Source organism: Indicator indicator, chromosome 3 (assembly GCF_027791375.1).
Source record: "Indicator indicator isolate 239-I01 chromosome 3, UM_Iind_1.1, whole genome shotgun sequence".
Taxonomy (NCBI): Eukaryota; Metazoa; Chordata; class Aves; order Piciformes; family Indicatoridae; genus Indicator; species Indicator indicator.
In genome coordinates, this window is record NC_072012.1 from 16,354,039 (window position 1) to 16,371,744 (window position 17,706).

General features: G+C 38.6%; 1 protein-coding gene across 8 annotated transcripts in view; it reads left to right on the forward strand.

The window, feature by feature from the left end:
- The window catches only part of CELF2 (CUGBP Elav-like family member 2), a 241,067-nt gene that overhangs the window by 190,739 nt on the left and 32,622 nt on the right, over nt 1-17,706 (forward strand). For 4 of the 8 annotated variants that reach the window (XM_054399924.1, XM_054399923.1, XM_054399925.1 and 1 more), the window contains 3 exons: nt 3,113-3,271; nt 4,790-4,853; nt 16,267-16,401. In XM_054399924.1, coding sequence (XP_054255899.1) covers nt 3,113-3,271; nt 4,790-4,853; nt 16,267-16,401 — 358 coding nt within the window. Of the gene's footprint in view, nt 1-3,112; nt 3,308-4,789; nt 4,854-7,542; nt 7,570-9,509; nt 9,537-16,266; nt 16,402-17,706 lie in introns of all 8 variants that reach the window. The other 4 variants (XM_054399929.1, XM_054399928.1, XM_054399931.1 and 1 more) reach the window with 4 other exon arrangements.

Consider the following 17,706-nt stretch of genomic DNA (forward strand, 5'->3'; position numbering starts at 1 on the left):
CTTGTTGACAGTTACATGGAATAGTTACCCTGGGATCAAAATGCCTCTCAACACCTTTAGAAATGTCATCAGTGGCATCCCCAAATTGGCAAGGTGATTCCAAATCTGTTTCACTTTGAACATCTGAGTCTTTGTGTCAGTTTAACCTAAGATGAGAGTCCCTTCTTGGAGAGAAGCAGTAAACACTCCAGCTCCAAGGGAGAGGGGCCCAAAGGAATCTGTACCTAATGGCTTGACAACACAAATATGAAAGTGGCACCAGCTGTTGCAAAGAAAATGGAATTAAATGGGGTGAACGTACCATGCCATTAAATGAGGAAGGGCAGTTCACCTTGTCTGTGTGCTGCGAGCTTCCTCTCAATACAGAAAATGGAAGACCGTAAAGGAGAAATCACTATTTATGCAAAAAGCTTTGCTTACTTTTGCCAATACTTTTCTAGTAAAAAGTCAACTGAGTTTAGCAAGTAGTTAAATTTTGACTCTCAGCCTCAAACTGTTGTCCTTAGACGCCTTTGGGTCTTGGGTTTTTGCAAATAAAAGCAGGATCGGGGGACAATATGTAGTACACAAATATATTTCATCCCAATTACCACAGAATTTCTTTTCTGATTTCATTACCTTCAGTTCTTTGGCACACATCATTTGCCAAGATGAATTTTCAAAGTGGGCTAAGAACAATGGGGATGTTAATGTCCAGATGAGCCTGTCTCCTAGAATAATGAATTCTTTAACTATTCATTCCACCTGACTTTCTGACATAGTTAAATCAACTGATTTTAAAAACATAATTTCTTGTCTGGAGTTTTTGCTCTTCTCTCTCATTTCTGTGGAGATTTTTTTGTTTGGTTTTGGGCATTCAAATGCAGCACAAGTAGAAGACACCAGTTTGTTATCATGGAGTGAATTTGATACAATAATAACAACCCTTTTCTCATATAAAGCCACTTGCTACATATAATTTCAGTCTTCAGAATGCTTGTTCTCTTGAAAATGAAGTGATGAAATATAGAGCAGACAGTGAAAAAATGAATTATAGATTCGTAAATTGCAGATATATTGTTTTTATACAATTTACTGACATTTAAGCATTCATAAATATGATGTCAGCTGTAGTGTTGAGTGCTGAGCTGCTGAACTGAGAACTGAAATAGCCATATATTTCTTCCTTTGAAATTCATTTCTGTTTCTTAGGAAATAGATTTGATTCTCTTGTACTTCTAGGTAGAAGGTAGTAAGTTCTTATTGCTCTTAGCTCAGTGCTACCAATCATCATATTAAATAGAAACAGCTTACTTTTTTGTTAGTGAAACCAGAAAAGTATCTCACACCTTCTACATTTTGTCTCCTTTTTTCTGTATTTTTTAATATTAGTATAAAAACCTCTAGGGAGAGGTAATTGTGTAAAAAGCTGACTCCATAATCTTTGTTTGATTGCTGGAGTGGCACATATCTCCTTTCTTCCTCACTAAAACATTGAAGACATTTTTACAGTGAAAGACACAGGAAAGGAGCTGGAGGTAGAATAATAAGTCACAAGTAATGGTTTTCAAAGATGGATTCTTAACGAACAGTACTGTTGGGAGATCTTCATATAAGAGATGATGATGATGATGATTTTTCATCATTTTATCTGTTGATTGTGAATATTCTTATAATTTGTCTGGGTATGAGACTCTTCACAGAAAAGTACATGGCTGCTTTTTGTAAATAATAGAGGACAGGAACTTTTTTTGAAGATGTTCACAATGTTGTGAGAGCAGCAATGGGAAGAGTTAGGTTAAGTATAACCAAAATCCATATCCCACACTGTACAATTTGGTTAAAGCACTGCTGTTGTCTTTTTGGATTTGAGTCACCTTTCACTCCTACCTTTGTGTTTAGATTGAAATTCGACAAGAATTTAGTATAAAAAACATGGCAGATGGAGGGAAGTTATTCATTGAATCCTATGAAATTGGAAAACAGTATGAAATGGATTGACAGTTTCTATGACTCACAAAATGCATGAATGAATTTGAAGAATCATTGCAGCATATAGTTTAGTCCCTTGATTTGAAAAAAACAAAGACTTAAAAGTTTAAGATATGAAAACGTTTGTTCACAGGGAAGAAAAATAGACCAAAAGTAACAGAAACGTCTTTCGTATTCATGTGTCTTGTTCTCTCAGGGGCTTTGCTCAGGAATATCCAACCTGAAGTCTGAGAGAAATATCCAGCTTACCTCTGGTCCATGACTTCATACTTACTCTCAAGGGTCCCTCAACCGTAGGTGAGGAGTAGGCTGCAGACCAGGTCTCTAGTTCTTTCCTACAGCTTCCCTATTTCCTAAGGCATCTTACAGCCCTCCCATATCATGTACAAGAGGCTCATAGAAGCAATAGAAGATGTGGTGGCACCAGGAATGGGCTGCTATCACCAGAACTAGTCACTTTTGGTCTGCATCCTGCCCTTTGTTCACATCTGAAGGGTACTTGATACAAAGCGTTCCTGGGAGCGGACCACAGGTGGGTGAATTGTCCTAGCAGTGTCACCCTTTGTGATCACTTTGAACTTGGGGTCCCTGATAGGAAAACAACCAGGGGCCTGCTGATGATGGGTTTTGCAGTAAATCTGTTGTTCAGAGTCTGTTTACATGGAGTATGCTAGCCAGCTGCACCAAGCATGACTGCACAGCCAGACCGTGGTGGCAGGATGGTGTTGGCTGTGTGGTCTCTGGCAGCAGGGAGGTTGGACACCTCTCCCTTTGGCGATGCCTTGAAAACAGACTGTAGACAAAGCATCACGTCCATCTCATCAGCTGTGAAGCTTAATTAAAGAGGACTGGTACACTTTGCTGTCTCTGGCAGCAGTTTTGATAGCTGGAAAGAAAAGAGAGCCTGAAGAAAGGTGCTTTGTAAAAAGAACTGGAGAATCAATAATTTCTCCATAGTTTCTTTGCCTAAGAAGCTGGAATTCTTAGTCTTTGCAGTCCTGTGTGTGCCAATCACAAATACAGGGTGAGCGATCGGGTTGTGCTCTTGCCAAGCGCCCTCTGGGACTTGACTGAGCTCACGAAGTGAGGGTGACTCGGTGTGGTGTAACACTTCTGTCTTTCCCAATCTGTCTAACCACAGGGCTGCTCTTCGCCAATCGTGGTGAAGTTTGCTGATACCCAAAAGGACAAGGAGCAGCGGCGTTTGCAGCAGCAGTTGGCACAGCAGATGCAACAGCTCAATACTGCCACTTGGGGAAACCTCACAGGTCTTGGAGGACTCACGCCACAATACCTAGCTGTAAGTTCATTTGAGAGGTGGTGGCTATATTATACTGTATTTATGGTAAATCAGCTACAGTAATCTCCCTGCATCAAACTGCTAAGTCCTCCCAGATATGTAGCACACCTTCTTGTATATAAAAAACATCTGTATGTCTATCACATGGTGATAAACAAAAAACTTCCATCCCTGGAAGTTTTTAAGGCCAGGCTGGATGGGGCTCTGAGCAACCTGATCTAGTGTGAGGTGCCCCTGCCCATGGCAGTGGGGTTGGAACTGGATGATCTTTAAGGTCCCTTCCAACCCTAACAATTCTGTGAACAAGGAATGGAATTCCAATAAACGTTTCAAGATGTGTCAGTTCTGTCTGAGGGAAGCTTTAAAGTTTACTCATGCTGCAAAATAAAATTTTATTCCATTAGTTTTATTGTTCTTTTAAATGCTAGAGTCTGGGTTTTATAGCTGAAATAAAATTTAAGTTCTTCCTGAGAAGAGGACTGATAGGCAGCTGAACACTGTAGGGGCCATATCTGCATGGTGCAGCTTGTAAACTAGGATGCTGTGGTTCAGTCCCCTAATCATCCACGTTTTCATTTGGAAATGGCTTTCACTTTAATGTGTGATCTTGTGTGGATCATACTACCTCATAAAGAAAGTGAATATGGCAGGAGAGAGCCATTTGTTTCTCATAAATTTAAAATGGTCTTTTCCTTGGTCCATTTATAAGGTGAAGAAGAGATTTTACCTTCTGCCAATGTCTAAATCCACAGCCACATGTCTTAGGTCCTGGGTGGCCAAGAGAGACTCCTCTGCAGCCCAGCTGGGAAAGAATTTCTGCTTTTTGCAGCTCTGGAGTTTAGAGGTCTGCATGAGCAGCTTTTAGATAACTTAGAAGTTCCGATGGTTCAGAGTTAGACAAATATTTGTGTCCATACATGGATAAATACATAATTTGTATGGATGCAATGCTTTGGTATAGTGATAGAATAATGAACAGACGTTTACCTGGCAATTAAATATATATATATTAGTATTAAGGTAAGCTAATTAATACTGAGGTAAGCTAAGTTGTTATATATAAATACCAGTCTAATGAGTATCTGTGTGCTTGATTCATAAAGATACTAAAGAAAAGGACTGAATTCAAAAGGGTGGGGGAGAATGGACCATGATTGACAGAGATGAGTTATGGTAACTACTAGACTACAGAGGGTTGTAATTAGTCACGCTATGTTGGTTTAAATAGATTTAACACCTGGTTGTTAAAAAGAATAAATTGATTAATTGTTTTAAAGCAGCAATGTTATTGAGTTTCCCTTGTGTCTCTGTGTTTCGTAATAGAGATTAGACATTAATATGGATTTACAGCATTGACTCTAGGGATGTTCATTCCAACAACAGAGAGAAACAAGAGACTTTATAAATATAAAGGAAAGCATAAATACTCCAAATGTGAAATGATGGCTCGTTTTAGTTTTATCTTCATTTCTTACATTAATGTCAGATAGATTGCTGTGTTGTGTTGTTAATTTGCAGCTTCTGCAGCAAGCAACTTCCTCCAGTAACTTGGGTGCCTTCAGCGGCATTCAGCAAATGGCCGGTAAGTTAAAAACCATTTCATTTTGCTCCAGCTATGTTTTGTATTCTTAAGCTATTCAATTCTGTACCTCTAATAATCACATTGTTGGGGTTGGGGGGAGGTGCTGTGTATTAAATGTGGCAGATTTATTAGCAGGGGACAGCTCACAGTTCAACATCAATAGAAACACTTTCTCTCCTCTTTTCAGAAACTGAAATTAAACTCAGTGCTCCCAGGTTGTGCAAACAGTTTGTCTTGCATTAGTCACCTGCCATTTGTCCAAAGTAACCAATTGTAAATTGCAGGAGAGCTCTTAGTCCCTGCAGCCATATCGTACCCTATGAAAAGTGTCAGTAAAGCAACAGCAGGATTACATTCTGATTTCCAGTGAGATTTCTGTGTCCTGAAAAATCAAATTAATGGCAGCCCTCAAACATTTTAATAATAGGTGGTGAGTGAAAACGTTCTGACCTTTTTAATGAAACCCAAGATTATAGGCCTACCTTCAATGTGAATTTTCAGCCTTCTCCTGATAATCATGGAAAATTAACTGGGTGCCTTTTTGACTTTGGAACCCTAGTTGACAAAATTACACAACAGAAGATTTTATGTAAAAGTATAATCTTCACTCTGGAGGCAAAAGAAAGAAAGGAAAGGAAAAAAAATCAAAGTGTGAGTGGATTTGAAAGCCAGCTAGTTGGAGGGTTTCTTAGTAATGAGCTGTGTGCCAGTAGTAACTGATGTGTAGTGATTAGCAAAAGGTCACTCCCACTGTGTGACCTACCATGCTGATACCCTAACTTAACATGATGTTAAGGAAGGCAGCATGTGCAGTAAATCAGAGCACAGATGCACATTATGCCTGCCGTGAAAAACTGTTAAAAAGCTTTTTTTCTTGTTAGAGGAGGGAAAAAAAACGGAAGCACAAAACCCCTAAATTGCTACATTAGTTTATTTTAATCACGAAAACCCACTGAATCAATGAAATACAACATTTTGCATGCTTCATCATCTCAAAACAAGGGCTAAAATATTCAGCAGCTTTTATGAACACCATATTCTCGCTCATCTTTTAATCCTGGTCTTTTGCTTCTTGTGGTTCTGCTTTGAATGAATCCTGAAATACTTTAACAAGTACAGATATACCACACTGTATAGCTATACCCCACAGGTATTCTTTGCTCAATTGTTATATTATGCCATTATTGCAGTGACATCAGAGACTAATGTGAACCTGCTGTCTGACAATATAAATTGGCCTACAGATGACAATATCTCTGAATTATTCTCTGTTCCTCAGACCTGCTGGCAGTGCTTGCTGCCTCTATTATGTTACACTTGCAATCTAGCATTTTTTCATCAAAAAATGTATCTTAATGTGATAAACAGAACAGAGAGATTCAGTAACAGTTTTATGCTTGGCAGTTTTGGAAATGTCTTTGAGCTCAGAGATTGTGTTTAATGTTTTCATATTTGGTTAAGTCTAGAAAATGAAGGAATTGAGACACCAAGGAAAAATTACGTGGTATCCATTGCATTATGTGGACCTCAGAAGTTTTCTGTAGCCTGTTTCTCACTGTTAGTGTATGTTGAACTTTGTTTCCAAGAACCACATTAAAACTAAGACTTTTAGTCAAGTAATTTTAGGATGGACTCTCAGTCTGAGATGTGATTTATTCTCTGAAAATCGTATGTTCTTGAGACCAGTAGAAAGACATCTTAAGCAATCATAGTGGCACCATCATTATTACCTGAGGGGGATAGGCCCACTTGACTACAGATTAGGTTGGAAATTCTCTCATCTATGGGATAATTTAATGATTGACTATTTCTCCTGGAAAATAGGTAAATTTTTTATCTTATGTTCCTGTTATCAAGACAGCTGAAAGTTTACTCTTTTTTCCTTGAAACATGTAAGACTTAAATCTTGATATTCAAGGTCAAATTACGGATTTCTCTCTGAGCTGCAGCCCTACATGGAAGTGTCCAAGCACTATTTCATCATTTGGACTGAGAGTTCGTGTTCTCAGAAATCATTGGATACTGTTATACTGTGCATCTAGTATTAAAGTTCTGTTTATTATGTTCCTGTGTCTACAGCAAGGTCTCAAATTATCTGCTGAAGCCACCCTTGAATGTTTGTAAGTTTTTTTTAACTTAGGCTGTATACATTCATTTTACAAAAAATGAATCTAATATGTATTTCTGTAATGTGTATGGCTTACCTATTAATACAGTATTTCAAGGTGAGGAATAAAATCTAGACGTAACTGAGGTGCTGAAGAAGATCTGCCATGGCAGCTTGCAAGTTCTTTGAACTCTTGAGTTTGAAGAGTCCAGCTTTTTATCTTTGAAGTTAATGGGTGCACTTATCATTGAATTCAGACAGTAAAAGTTTGATCAAAAGCCACATAAGCCATTGAAATTTCACTCTGACTTACATGTCAGGTCTCTAGCATCTCTTTTGTGCTTAAGCCAGTGAAGACCCTAAATAAGTTTGTAGAGTGCACCAAGCTGGGCATGAGCAAAGAGATCTGGACAGGCTGGATCAATGGGCTGAGGTCAATTATATGATATTCAATAGAACCAAGTGCCAGGTCCTGCACTTGGGTCACAACAAACCCATGCGATGCTACAGGCTTGGGGAAGAAAGGAAAGGGCTGGAAAGCTGTCCAGTGGAAAAGGACTTTGGGTGTTGGTTGACAGCCAGCTGAATATGAAACAGCAATGTGCCCAGGTGGCCAAGAAGGCCAACAGCATCCTGGCTTGTATCAAACACAGTGTGGCCAGTAGGACTAGGGAAGTGATTGTCCTCCTGGACTGGGCATTTTTGGGGCCCCACTTGGAATTCTGTGTTCAGTTCTGAGCCTGTCACTACAAGCACATTGAAGTGCTGGAGCCTATCCAAAGGACAGTGAAGCTGGTGAGGGGTCTAGAGCACAAGTCTGAGGAACAGCTGAGGCTGTGTGATTAAGTTTCAGAAGAGGAGGCTTATTGCCTCCTCTACAACTACCTGAAAGAAGATTGTAGCAAAGTGAGGATCATTCTCTTTCCCAGGCAGCAAGCAACAGGACTAAAAGAAATGGCCTCAAGTTGCTCCAGGGAAGTTTTAGATTGGATATTAGGAAAAATGTCTTCACCGAAGGAGTTATTAAAGCATTGGAACAGGCTGCCCAGGGAAATGGTGGAATCACCATCCCTAGAGATGTTTAAAAGACATTTAGATGTGGTGCTTTGGGACATGGCTTAGTGATGGAGTTGGCAGCGCTGACTAACAGTTGGACTTTATGTTCTTAATGATCTTTTCCAACGTACATGATTTTATGATTCTAAGTCATGGTTTACTAAATTAGGACTTCTAATATAGCCATGCCCTTGTCCAAAATTAGGGACCTTTAAAGCTCCAAGCATTTTTTTGAACTGCTAAAACTCAAGTTGACTCTGTATTGAACAGAAAGGACACAGCATGCTCCCTCCTGCATGTGCAGAGAAATATTTGCTGTGCAGTCCTCAGCAATATTATTTCTTATATCAAAGCAATTTTCTTTGCTAGCAGAGCAAAGACACTGATCTTCAGTGTGAAGTTTTAAATTCTCTTTCCCTAATATCACGCCTTAGTGTGGTTAAAGTAGCTTTTATATATAAAGATCCTTTGGTTTTATTAAAAAGAATAGGAGTTTTAAGCATTTCTGTTTGAAGAGAATTGAAGTTTGTTTGTTTGTCTGTTGGTTTGGGAGCTACGGAACCAATCCAAAAGAAAATGAGGATTTTTCTCAAGAACTCACTAATGTACCAACATTAAACACACTGGACACGAGCTCCAAAAGCTAATGCTGTCCTTGCTGTAGCAGCCCACTGGCACTATTTTCATAAACCATGTGTGAAGTCCAAGCAAATCATGAAACTATCTCACCAAAAATTTGTGAGATCTTAAAATTTAAGGGACAAAAGCAGTAGTTTGCAATTCTGCTTTCCAAGCTTTAAGGTTCCACAATTCATTCCTCAGTTTAGGTTTTCTCATTGTTATTGAAAAATGAGATTTTCAAAAAATTCTTTTATTTCAGGCAGAAGCCAAGATGAAGAAAACAGTGTAATATGTTGAGACTGACAATAAAGTTGGGAAAGCTGGCAATGCTGCTTTTGATACTGCAGTAATTCCCTGGTCTTGATTACAGGAGGAACCCTTCCTTGCCAAGTGCTGTTTCACATACACACCATCATGAAATACTTCCTTTCTTTTCTTCCCCTCCCTTAGTATCTGCTAATGCTAATTTAAAGACAATATTTCCTCTCACATGCCTCTCAAGCCTCAGTGTCTAGCCTGTACTTTGTCTTTGGGGAAGGCTAATAATGTAGATGAATTACATTATGTGATTTGATTACCTTACTTTAAAAAGACAATGCAAGCTATATTAAGCACCAGTAACCTTTCAAGCAAAAGAGATTCCTCCTTCAAATACACTAATTGCACGAAAGCTTAGTTCAAAGGAGGTGGTTGTTGTTTGGTTGTTCACATTAAATTTGGCTGGGGCTGCATCAGGTCCTAAAAGCTGCATTCTTTAAGCCAACCTACTTCTTTAAGAAGAACCTGGAAAAATACTTTCACCTCAGGCCATCAGGTAAGGGATGTGATATATAAGTAGGCTCAAGATTGAGGGGCAGGTTGTCTTAAACCAGGACAGTACTGTACAGGCAGTATAACAAGTGAGGTTTTATTCTGCATACAGTGGCTTTAGAAAATGGAAATATTCAAACATATAGTCTATGAAGATCTTCTTTTGTCCATTAATGTAAAATGTTTTTGCAGGAATAAATATTCACTCATACAGAAATACTTCTGTGTGTATGACCATTCAAGACATGTAAGCATGTGTAGTAGTCATAAAAGACATATGGAGACTCTCATCATTTCTTAAACAGTGTATTTTGCTTTCTGAAGTCATACGGGAGAAGAAACTATGTTTTTGGCTTTTCTTTCTTTAGTTCTTCCCTAAACCCTCAGCATCTGTACCTTTTATATTTTTCCAATGTATGGGTTTTTTTCCAGTCCTTTCCAAACTCTCTCATGGATAGGTTGTATTTCAGGTTGAACTTCTGGCCCTTTCTGAGCCCTGTTCAATCTATTTCACCCTTCTTCAGTTACCCAAGCCAAATTTCCTCCTGTTGCAGAGTCTGTAGGAGCAGATGGGTTAGAGAAACTGCAAGGTTCTGCTTTCTGAATATTTTCCTCTAATTGTTAGATTGGCTCAGTGGATCTGTTGGGACCAGTTGGAAGCCAGGACCATCTGCACAAAAGCTCTATACTTTCACACTGGCCCAAAGATCCTTTCTATCCTCTGACTCTTTAGTGGCTTCATTCCAGCAGAGCCATACTGAAGGAAGGCTTCTCCAGCTACGACCTCTTTAGGGATATCATATTAAAAGTCACTGAGAAACTGTTTCCAACCTAAGGCAGATAGCTGTTTCTTAAAGATAACAACCAGTTTTGAAAATGCTGAGCTCAGGGACTAAAACCATTGAGCTTTTGTAACAGTAATTGTCCCATTTAACCCATAAAATTAACATCTTTTGAAGAGGCAGTCTGAAGCAAGTGAGCCTGCTCTCAATCCACACGTCACTCCTGTTTACAGGAGAAGGACAGCCATCTTGAGAGGAAAATCAACAACTGTCAGTTTAACAGGTGTGCTTATTCAGGTGGTAAAAGTCCACGTGGAAGTTTGGCCAAGTCTGGACACAAAATCTGTAACTCCGGCTTGACTTTCCATAAACAACAAAAGGAAGGAGAGGGACTTTTTATTGCCATGGTTCCTCTGTGAATAGAATTTATCCCACTGAACCTCAGCAGTTTGGAAATTAGGCATCCAGTCTCCCTGCAGTGTCAATGAAGTGGCAGTTCGCTCAGGCTGCAGTTCATCCTACCAAGGGCTAGGGTTAGTCTGCCTATGTGAGGATCAGATGAATCATCTGTGCACACTCTCTGCTTTGACTATTGCAAAAGCCTGGGTGAGCAACTTTTATTCAGATAAAATTAGATCAGATGAATCCTTCCCACTAGGACTGGGGAACTTTCAATTGAGAAAAGCATGGTTCTTGCCAGGATTTGGTTTATAGACTTGAAAATGTGCTGAAATACTACATGAGTCAAATAATAACTCTAGCCTTCAGTTGAATCTAAGCATAGACTCTTAAAAAATCAAACGGGGACTTTAAAATTGTGTTAAGGACTTTGCTAAATCAAACACTAAATGTTCAGGGCAACTTAAACACTATTCGGATAAGCAGCTTTTCTAAGAGTAAGTGCAGAGTATATATGATTTGATGGAGGTAGCACTCAGGTCTCCTGTTTGTTCGAATTCTTAGAATATTGCTGGAATAACATCAGGGTCTTGCAGGCACAGGCTTTGCTCCCATTCTTAGCATCCAAAATGGTTGATTTCAGTATTAGCAAATAGTTGCTTTTTCACCTGGAGAGGAAAAATTTTACTTAAATCCACAATTTGTAAGCTGCAGTCAGGATTTGATTCAGAATAAATAAATCCTAATAACTGGGAAGGAAAACAATTTTCAAAGACAACAAAGTCAAGTTAGTGGCAACTGTTTATGAGCTACCCAAATTTGACTCTAATAATCACCACTGGCTTTGAAACCCTCTGTACATATGTTGTCATTAAAGTGTAGCCAGTGCATTTCTCTATTAGGAATTTGTTCAGCAAGTGAATATTAGGTGTTTCTTAATATGCTTTTATTTTGGTTTTGGAAACTCAAGAGCTGATGAGGCTTAAGAAGTCTTCAGGAACGGCTCATGACTGTTGCCTCTTCTACAAATACCTGATAATTCTGAATTTACAGTTATCACAGGAGAGAAGCTGTGGTGACTGAAATGAGGCAAATTGCTTCATTGTATGAAAGTTGGTGTCAAAGGCAGCACAAGAAGTTGTAAAATGTAAATCTCGTGCTCTCAAATTTCCGTGTGTTTTCACAGAACTGCATCTGTGACTGTGCAGCACTACAAAAATTTCCTGTGAATGTGCTAATAGGCCTTATGAGAATGTTCTATCACCATCCATCTGTCACTTTTTAACAGGCCTGATTGGCAAGCACTTGTAACAACTGACATCTGTTCTCGCTTATTGATATGTAGATTTATGGTAATTGCTGTGAACAATAAGACACAAAATTACCTAAGGTGAACATTAAATTAAATTTTCATGCCCCTGTCCTTATAAATATTTTTTTTAAATCTTAAGTTTCAAGGAAGGCATACTGTGCATCTGCTTTGTGCATAATTTAATTGGTTTTTTTAATCTGCCAAATAACAAACTGGAAGTTGAATTTCCTTACAGTCTTGAATATTTGCCAAGCTGATAGCGTGTTGGTAAATACATGTTATTAAAAATGGAATCAAACTGTATTGTGATTCTGGTTTTTATAATCATTTCCCTTTAATTCCCAACATCATCCCCATCGTGAAGATCAAGAGTTATTCCTTACTCAGAAGTTTTTTTTTTTTTCCTCTACAGGGGAATTTTCATTTTTCATGTGCAGCTCTGCCTATGAGGCTGTTCTTCAGTGTTAAGCAATTTGCATTTCTTCAGAGAGAGGTGCATTTGCTGAGTGAGCAACACTTTCAAATAAAAATGATCTACTCATTTGTGGTCCAGCTCTGTTGCAGCATTTGGGACTGTTTTGAAAAAAGCTGTAAGATGTGAAGTGTCTGAAGACAGCGTGTGAAAGGAGAGAGAATGAGAAAGCAGATTAGTCCCACAGAACTATACCTTAGCTGAAGTTCAATTGAACCAATAATCCTCATTTGAAGGCAAAGTACTTTCCGGATATGGGACCTAGGAGCGTTTGGTTTCCTCCTCTGAGTTTGTCCTAGCAAGTGGGATTTTGATGCACTTGACAAGTTGAAGGGAGAAACCAATAAAGAGGGATCAGAGATGGTATAATGCCTGGGGAATGTGAAGCAGTGATGACAGCATATTTTTTTTAATAGGTTTGAGTATACAGAGGATCCTAACTAGGATGCATATAAAGTGATAAACCTGTTGACATAAATAGCTCTAGAGCATGGTAAATGGTGGTGTGCCATGAGCCCTTGCTGACAGTCACATTCGGGTGCGCAAGTCAGTGGAGCTCTTTGCTGTCTCTCTCTTACACGTGTGACAACAGCAGGCAGTCCTTTTTCCTGAAGGCACCAAAACTGACACCCTGTAACATCTGCAGAGCTGGTTTGTGGCCAGTGTCTTTTAGTCACCTCTACAGTAAAACAGACTGGGTGGGGAGACAACTTCATCACTGCCTAACTCTTGTTTGTTGAACTTTGTTTGGCATTGAAACTCTTTCGTCAAGTTGATGGGTTTCTCTTGTGCTTCCGCAGGAAATGTCCCACTATAAAAAATATTTTTGTGAGATGAGGCAATGCTGGTATTTGTTTTGCATGCACGCAGGCACAGCAGTGGTTGTGAGCCCAGAGAAAGCAGTTGTCTGATCCAGTGCCTGTTGACCTTGTCTTGCCTGGTGTACTTCTCCTTGAGCACTGTAGAGTGCACGAATGCTACCTTCAAGCTTCATGGCTTCAAGCTTCAAGGCTATGCTCATAGCCTTCTGCAGCCTGGCATGCATGGGCAAAGCCATGCACATAAAATGCAATAGAAGAAGCAGTATTATATTGCTTCCAAATCCATTTGCTTCTAAGCTGAGGTTTGGAGAAAAGTCCATGCATTTTCTAGAAACATTTTGTATTTCAGGTAGGTGAAGCTGTTTTGCAGTCTATGCTCTAGCACTGTTCTGTGGGTTTTTTACTGTTATGTAACCCTACTATGTGTGCTATTTAAAAGTCCAGAATGGAAACCTCCCCACAGAAGAAATACAAGCTGATTATGACTGATCCTTCTGATGAATAACTAGCCAGTGGCTGATAGAAAACTGAGCTGTCATGGTGGAGAGCAACCCACTGCTTTCACAGATCTCTGTTACAGAATGGCATGGCATATGGCCTCAGGAATATTTGCTGGACATTCTTTGCTGAATTACTTATACTTCTTATGAAAGATGAGCGTAAATTATATTTGAGGACCAAATATCAATCCAGGATGAAAAGTGATTCTATATCTCATTTTGAGAACCACTGCTTTGTTTCCAAAGAGGTGAACCCCAGCTTAAGTCTTTTCTGTCCCTAAAATCTTGTTTTAAATAATCTCCAAAATCTATCAAAAAGGGGATTTTTAAATAAAATAAAATAAAAATTACACCTGAGGCACACAAGTAGATCAACCAATTATTTAAATAAATATATGTTTTCATATCTGAATTTCTGTCTGAATTGTACCTTTTGACTGAAAAGTTCTCAAGTTAAACCAAATGTAGGATTTGAACATTTCTATGAATTCGGTTACCGTTTGGTTTCAGAAAATTATTTGTTAATATGATGCTGATTCCAAAATCTAGTTTTAGACAGACAGTAAAAATTGAAGTAATTTTAAACTTTTCCTACTTTAGAATATGATTTTGTTCAAGAGTTGAGATGTTTTAAACAGTTTCCTTCTATTCATTTGGTTATCCAATATCCAATTCTTTAGTATTTATATCACATACTTGTAATTAAAGTACAGTATTGCCATTTCAGAGCTTTGTATTTGAAGCACTTGGATTTTGTGAAAGGTGGTTTAGAAGACTGACCAAATTGCAGCAATGACCCATTTGTTTAGTAGTTATACCTAATCATCTAGGTTAATAATGACTTGTGACTATGGTAGCAGGATTGTGTCTTGCAAAATGTTTTGGATCAGTCATGTTTGAGAAAAGCCTTATTTTTTAACAGTCAGTAGCCTTCAAAATAAACCTGAAAGCTTTTTGGTCATGTAATTCTTCCGAGTGTATTGTACAGACTACAAAGTGGTGAATCTTGGATCAACTAAAACCTTACTCCTGACATTGTCATTGTGCCACATTTTCAAAAGCACCAGCTTTGACTTAGGTAACTTTGATTGTTTGACTGAGGCACTGAGAAGTTAGAACCTCAACCAAGCTCGGTGCTCAACTGAGACTTGACTTGTCTACTGGAACATGCTGTATTTAAATTTGAGGGCTTATTCTCAAAGTAGTATCACTCTCCATTATTGCAGGAGTTCTCAATTCCTAGAAAATACCTCTCCTTCATTGCATTTTTTTTTCTTCTCAAATATGCTAACATGTTTGACCACTTTTTTTTTTTCATCATCTTCAAGTTGTTATTAATTTCCTCTGGTTTGAATATCAAAGTGTGCTGGCAGAAGTAATATCTTTTGTTAGACAAACTAACATTCAGGAAAAAATGAGACACGCTTACAGGTACTAAAGCTCTTCTTTGGCCATTCCCCAAAACTCATGCAGTCTTCCCAGCACTGTCATTTGATCTAATAAAGGTATTGCTCTTTCTACTATCTGATCTTTTGTGTGTACATAGATTATCAAGATCACAAGGACATAATAAAACTCTTTTAGCATTTTGTTTTTGTGTACTTTGCCGATTCTCTTGAGGCTTCAAGCAGGATGCACACATCTCCTTTTGTCCAAACCAAGACGGGTGATCTCTTACTGCCATCCAAACAATCTCTTTCATGTCCATATGTGGACACCTAATCTAAGCATCACCACTGAGATGGATCCAGGCTGGTTAAAACAAGCATCTAACATACATGCGTTTTGGTCTCTTACTAAAGCAGGGTTTTTTCTATTTCACATTAATCATATTTATTGTTTGTCTCTTTTTTTTACTGGCCATCTAAACTAAAGAATTTACTGTTTAAATACATCCATTTCTTCAAAGTCTTTGTTGAAATGCAGGTATATTTTTCACACATGTTCTAAAGTAATGAGGTGACAGATGACTGAGTAACTTGGTATCACAGTCTAGAGCTTAAGGCCTGAAAGTCCCTACCTCAATGGTGACTCCGTGATCAGACTGGTACAATTTGATGTTCTTAATTCAGCAGAATTATTGGCTACTGCACAGTATAGTCTTAGTAGATACATTCAGAGGAGACACAGGAAAGAAATTTCATTTGTCCCAATTTTATGATTCTGGATGTGTTTTAAATGTTAGTTATCTTTACACTCCCTGTTGTGTCAGGTAATAGTCTTGAACTTGGGCTTCACACAGAGTTTAAATGACTTTTAGTTCGGCACTTTTCTTACAGAAGTGTCACAAAACATGTTTGATTTTCCTGAAATATAGGATGATGCCTTTGTTGTATTCTCTCACCTCCAAGGTAGAGAGGTGAGAGATGCTATTTGGGGACTGTAAGAGGTGGCTTCCAGAATATAGATATCTTGGGAGTGAAACAAAAAATAATCTCTTGGTAAGGTACGTCTCATGCTACATGTCCATTGAAAATAACTTTTTTAAGTTATTATTACATGTTTTAATTAACCCTGTTGCTTCTTCACACAGGTATGAACGCTTTACAGTTACAGAATTTGGCAACTTTAGCAGCCGCAGCAGCTGCCGCCCAAACCTCAGCTACCACCACCAATGCAAATCCTCTCTCCACAACAACTGGTGCTCTGGGAGCCCTCACAAGTCCCGGTAAGAGCAGACTGTTTGCTTTCCAAATGTAGACATGAGATGTCATGGGAATTTGATAACTAACATAGTGCTTGTGTTCAAATTCTGTGCTCGTATAAATTCCAGAACCCCCTTTTGATAGCTGAATACATGATTTTTTTTTCCTGTTATTTTTAAGCACCTAACTGCTTCTTCAAGTGGTCCAATGGGGGCATGTTCACCTATCCAGACTCGTTTGGGGGGTCATTAAAGCCTAACAGACCCATTTTATGAAATTTTACATGAAAATTACAATTGCATGGGAAAGATGGGAAGCTAAATTCAAGTTTTCAGAAAGAATTAAGAACAGAAGCAAATTCTTCCCATCCTACAGAAAAATCAGCTGATCTTTTTAATCCCTGAGAGACTGATTTTTGATTTCTACCACAACATGCACATACTGCATTCACCCATCATGAATTTCTGTGAACTCCTTCTCTCTTTTTTACTTCTTTTTCTTTCTGTAGCCTCAGTTGAGATTTTTTCTGGTCCTAACTGGGAATACAGTTACAGAAGTGATATCAGATGGACAAAGAATACACAGCCAGATCTGACTTCATTACACAAAGCAGAAGTCAGATTTATGGGGGAATAAGGGACAAGCTAAGAGGTGCGCATGCCTCCATGACCATGATGTAGACTTTAAGCCATGAATGTCTGAAAAACACTAGAGAGAAATCAGGGCAAATCCACAGTTCGGTAACACTTCAGTATCTCCAGAATCCACAAAAAGGGACGTTGATTCAGTGTAGTTACTCTGGATTTACAGTGATGTAGTCAAGTCCGGAATCTAGCCACTTATTCTTACATAAAGGCTGCAGGGTGCAATTATTTGCATCATGAAGTGTGTTTATTGCTGTTCTAAAAAACATTCATATTATTTGAGACACCACTAAAGAACATTTGTGTTTAATCTTGTTTAAGTGCGTATTTATTCCCCATGAAAAAGTAATTCATGGCAGACTGTTTGAGCTCATCAGTAAGGAAAACAGTCTTCATTACACAATAGAACTGGGATGGAGTGTGGTACCGAGTGTTAAAGCTGGCCAATGCTTCCTGCTCTATTACAGTTTTATAGTTTGATTTGGGGGAGAGGTTAAATGGAAGGCAGCGTGGTTATTACTCAGTTTGTGCAGAATTCTTCTGCTTCTGGTATGAGCCTTGTCTTAACATAAAAATAATATTCACAACATCTCCGAGAAGCAGGTTGGGTGAAAATAATTTTGGTTTGCTGATGTTTTATTTTGCTAAAACCTGAGCCATCTCTCCCCTCCATCCTTGAGCTGG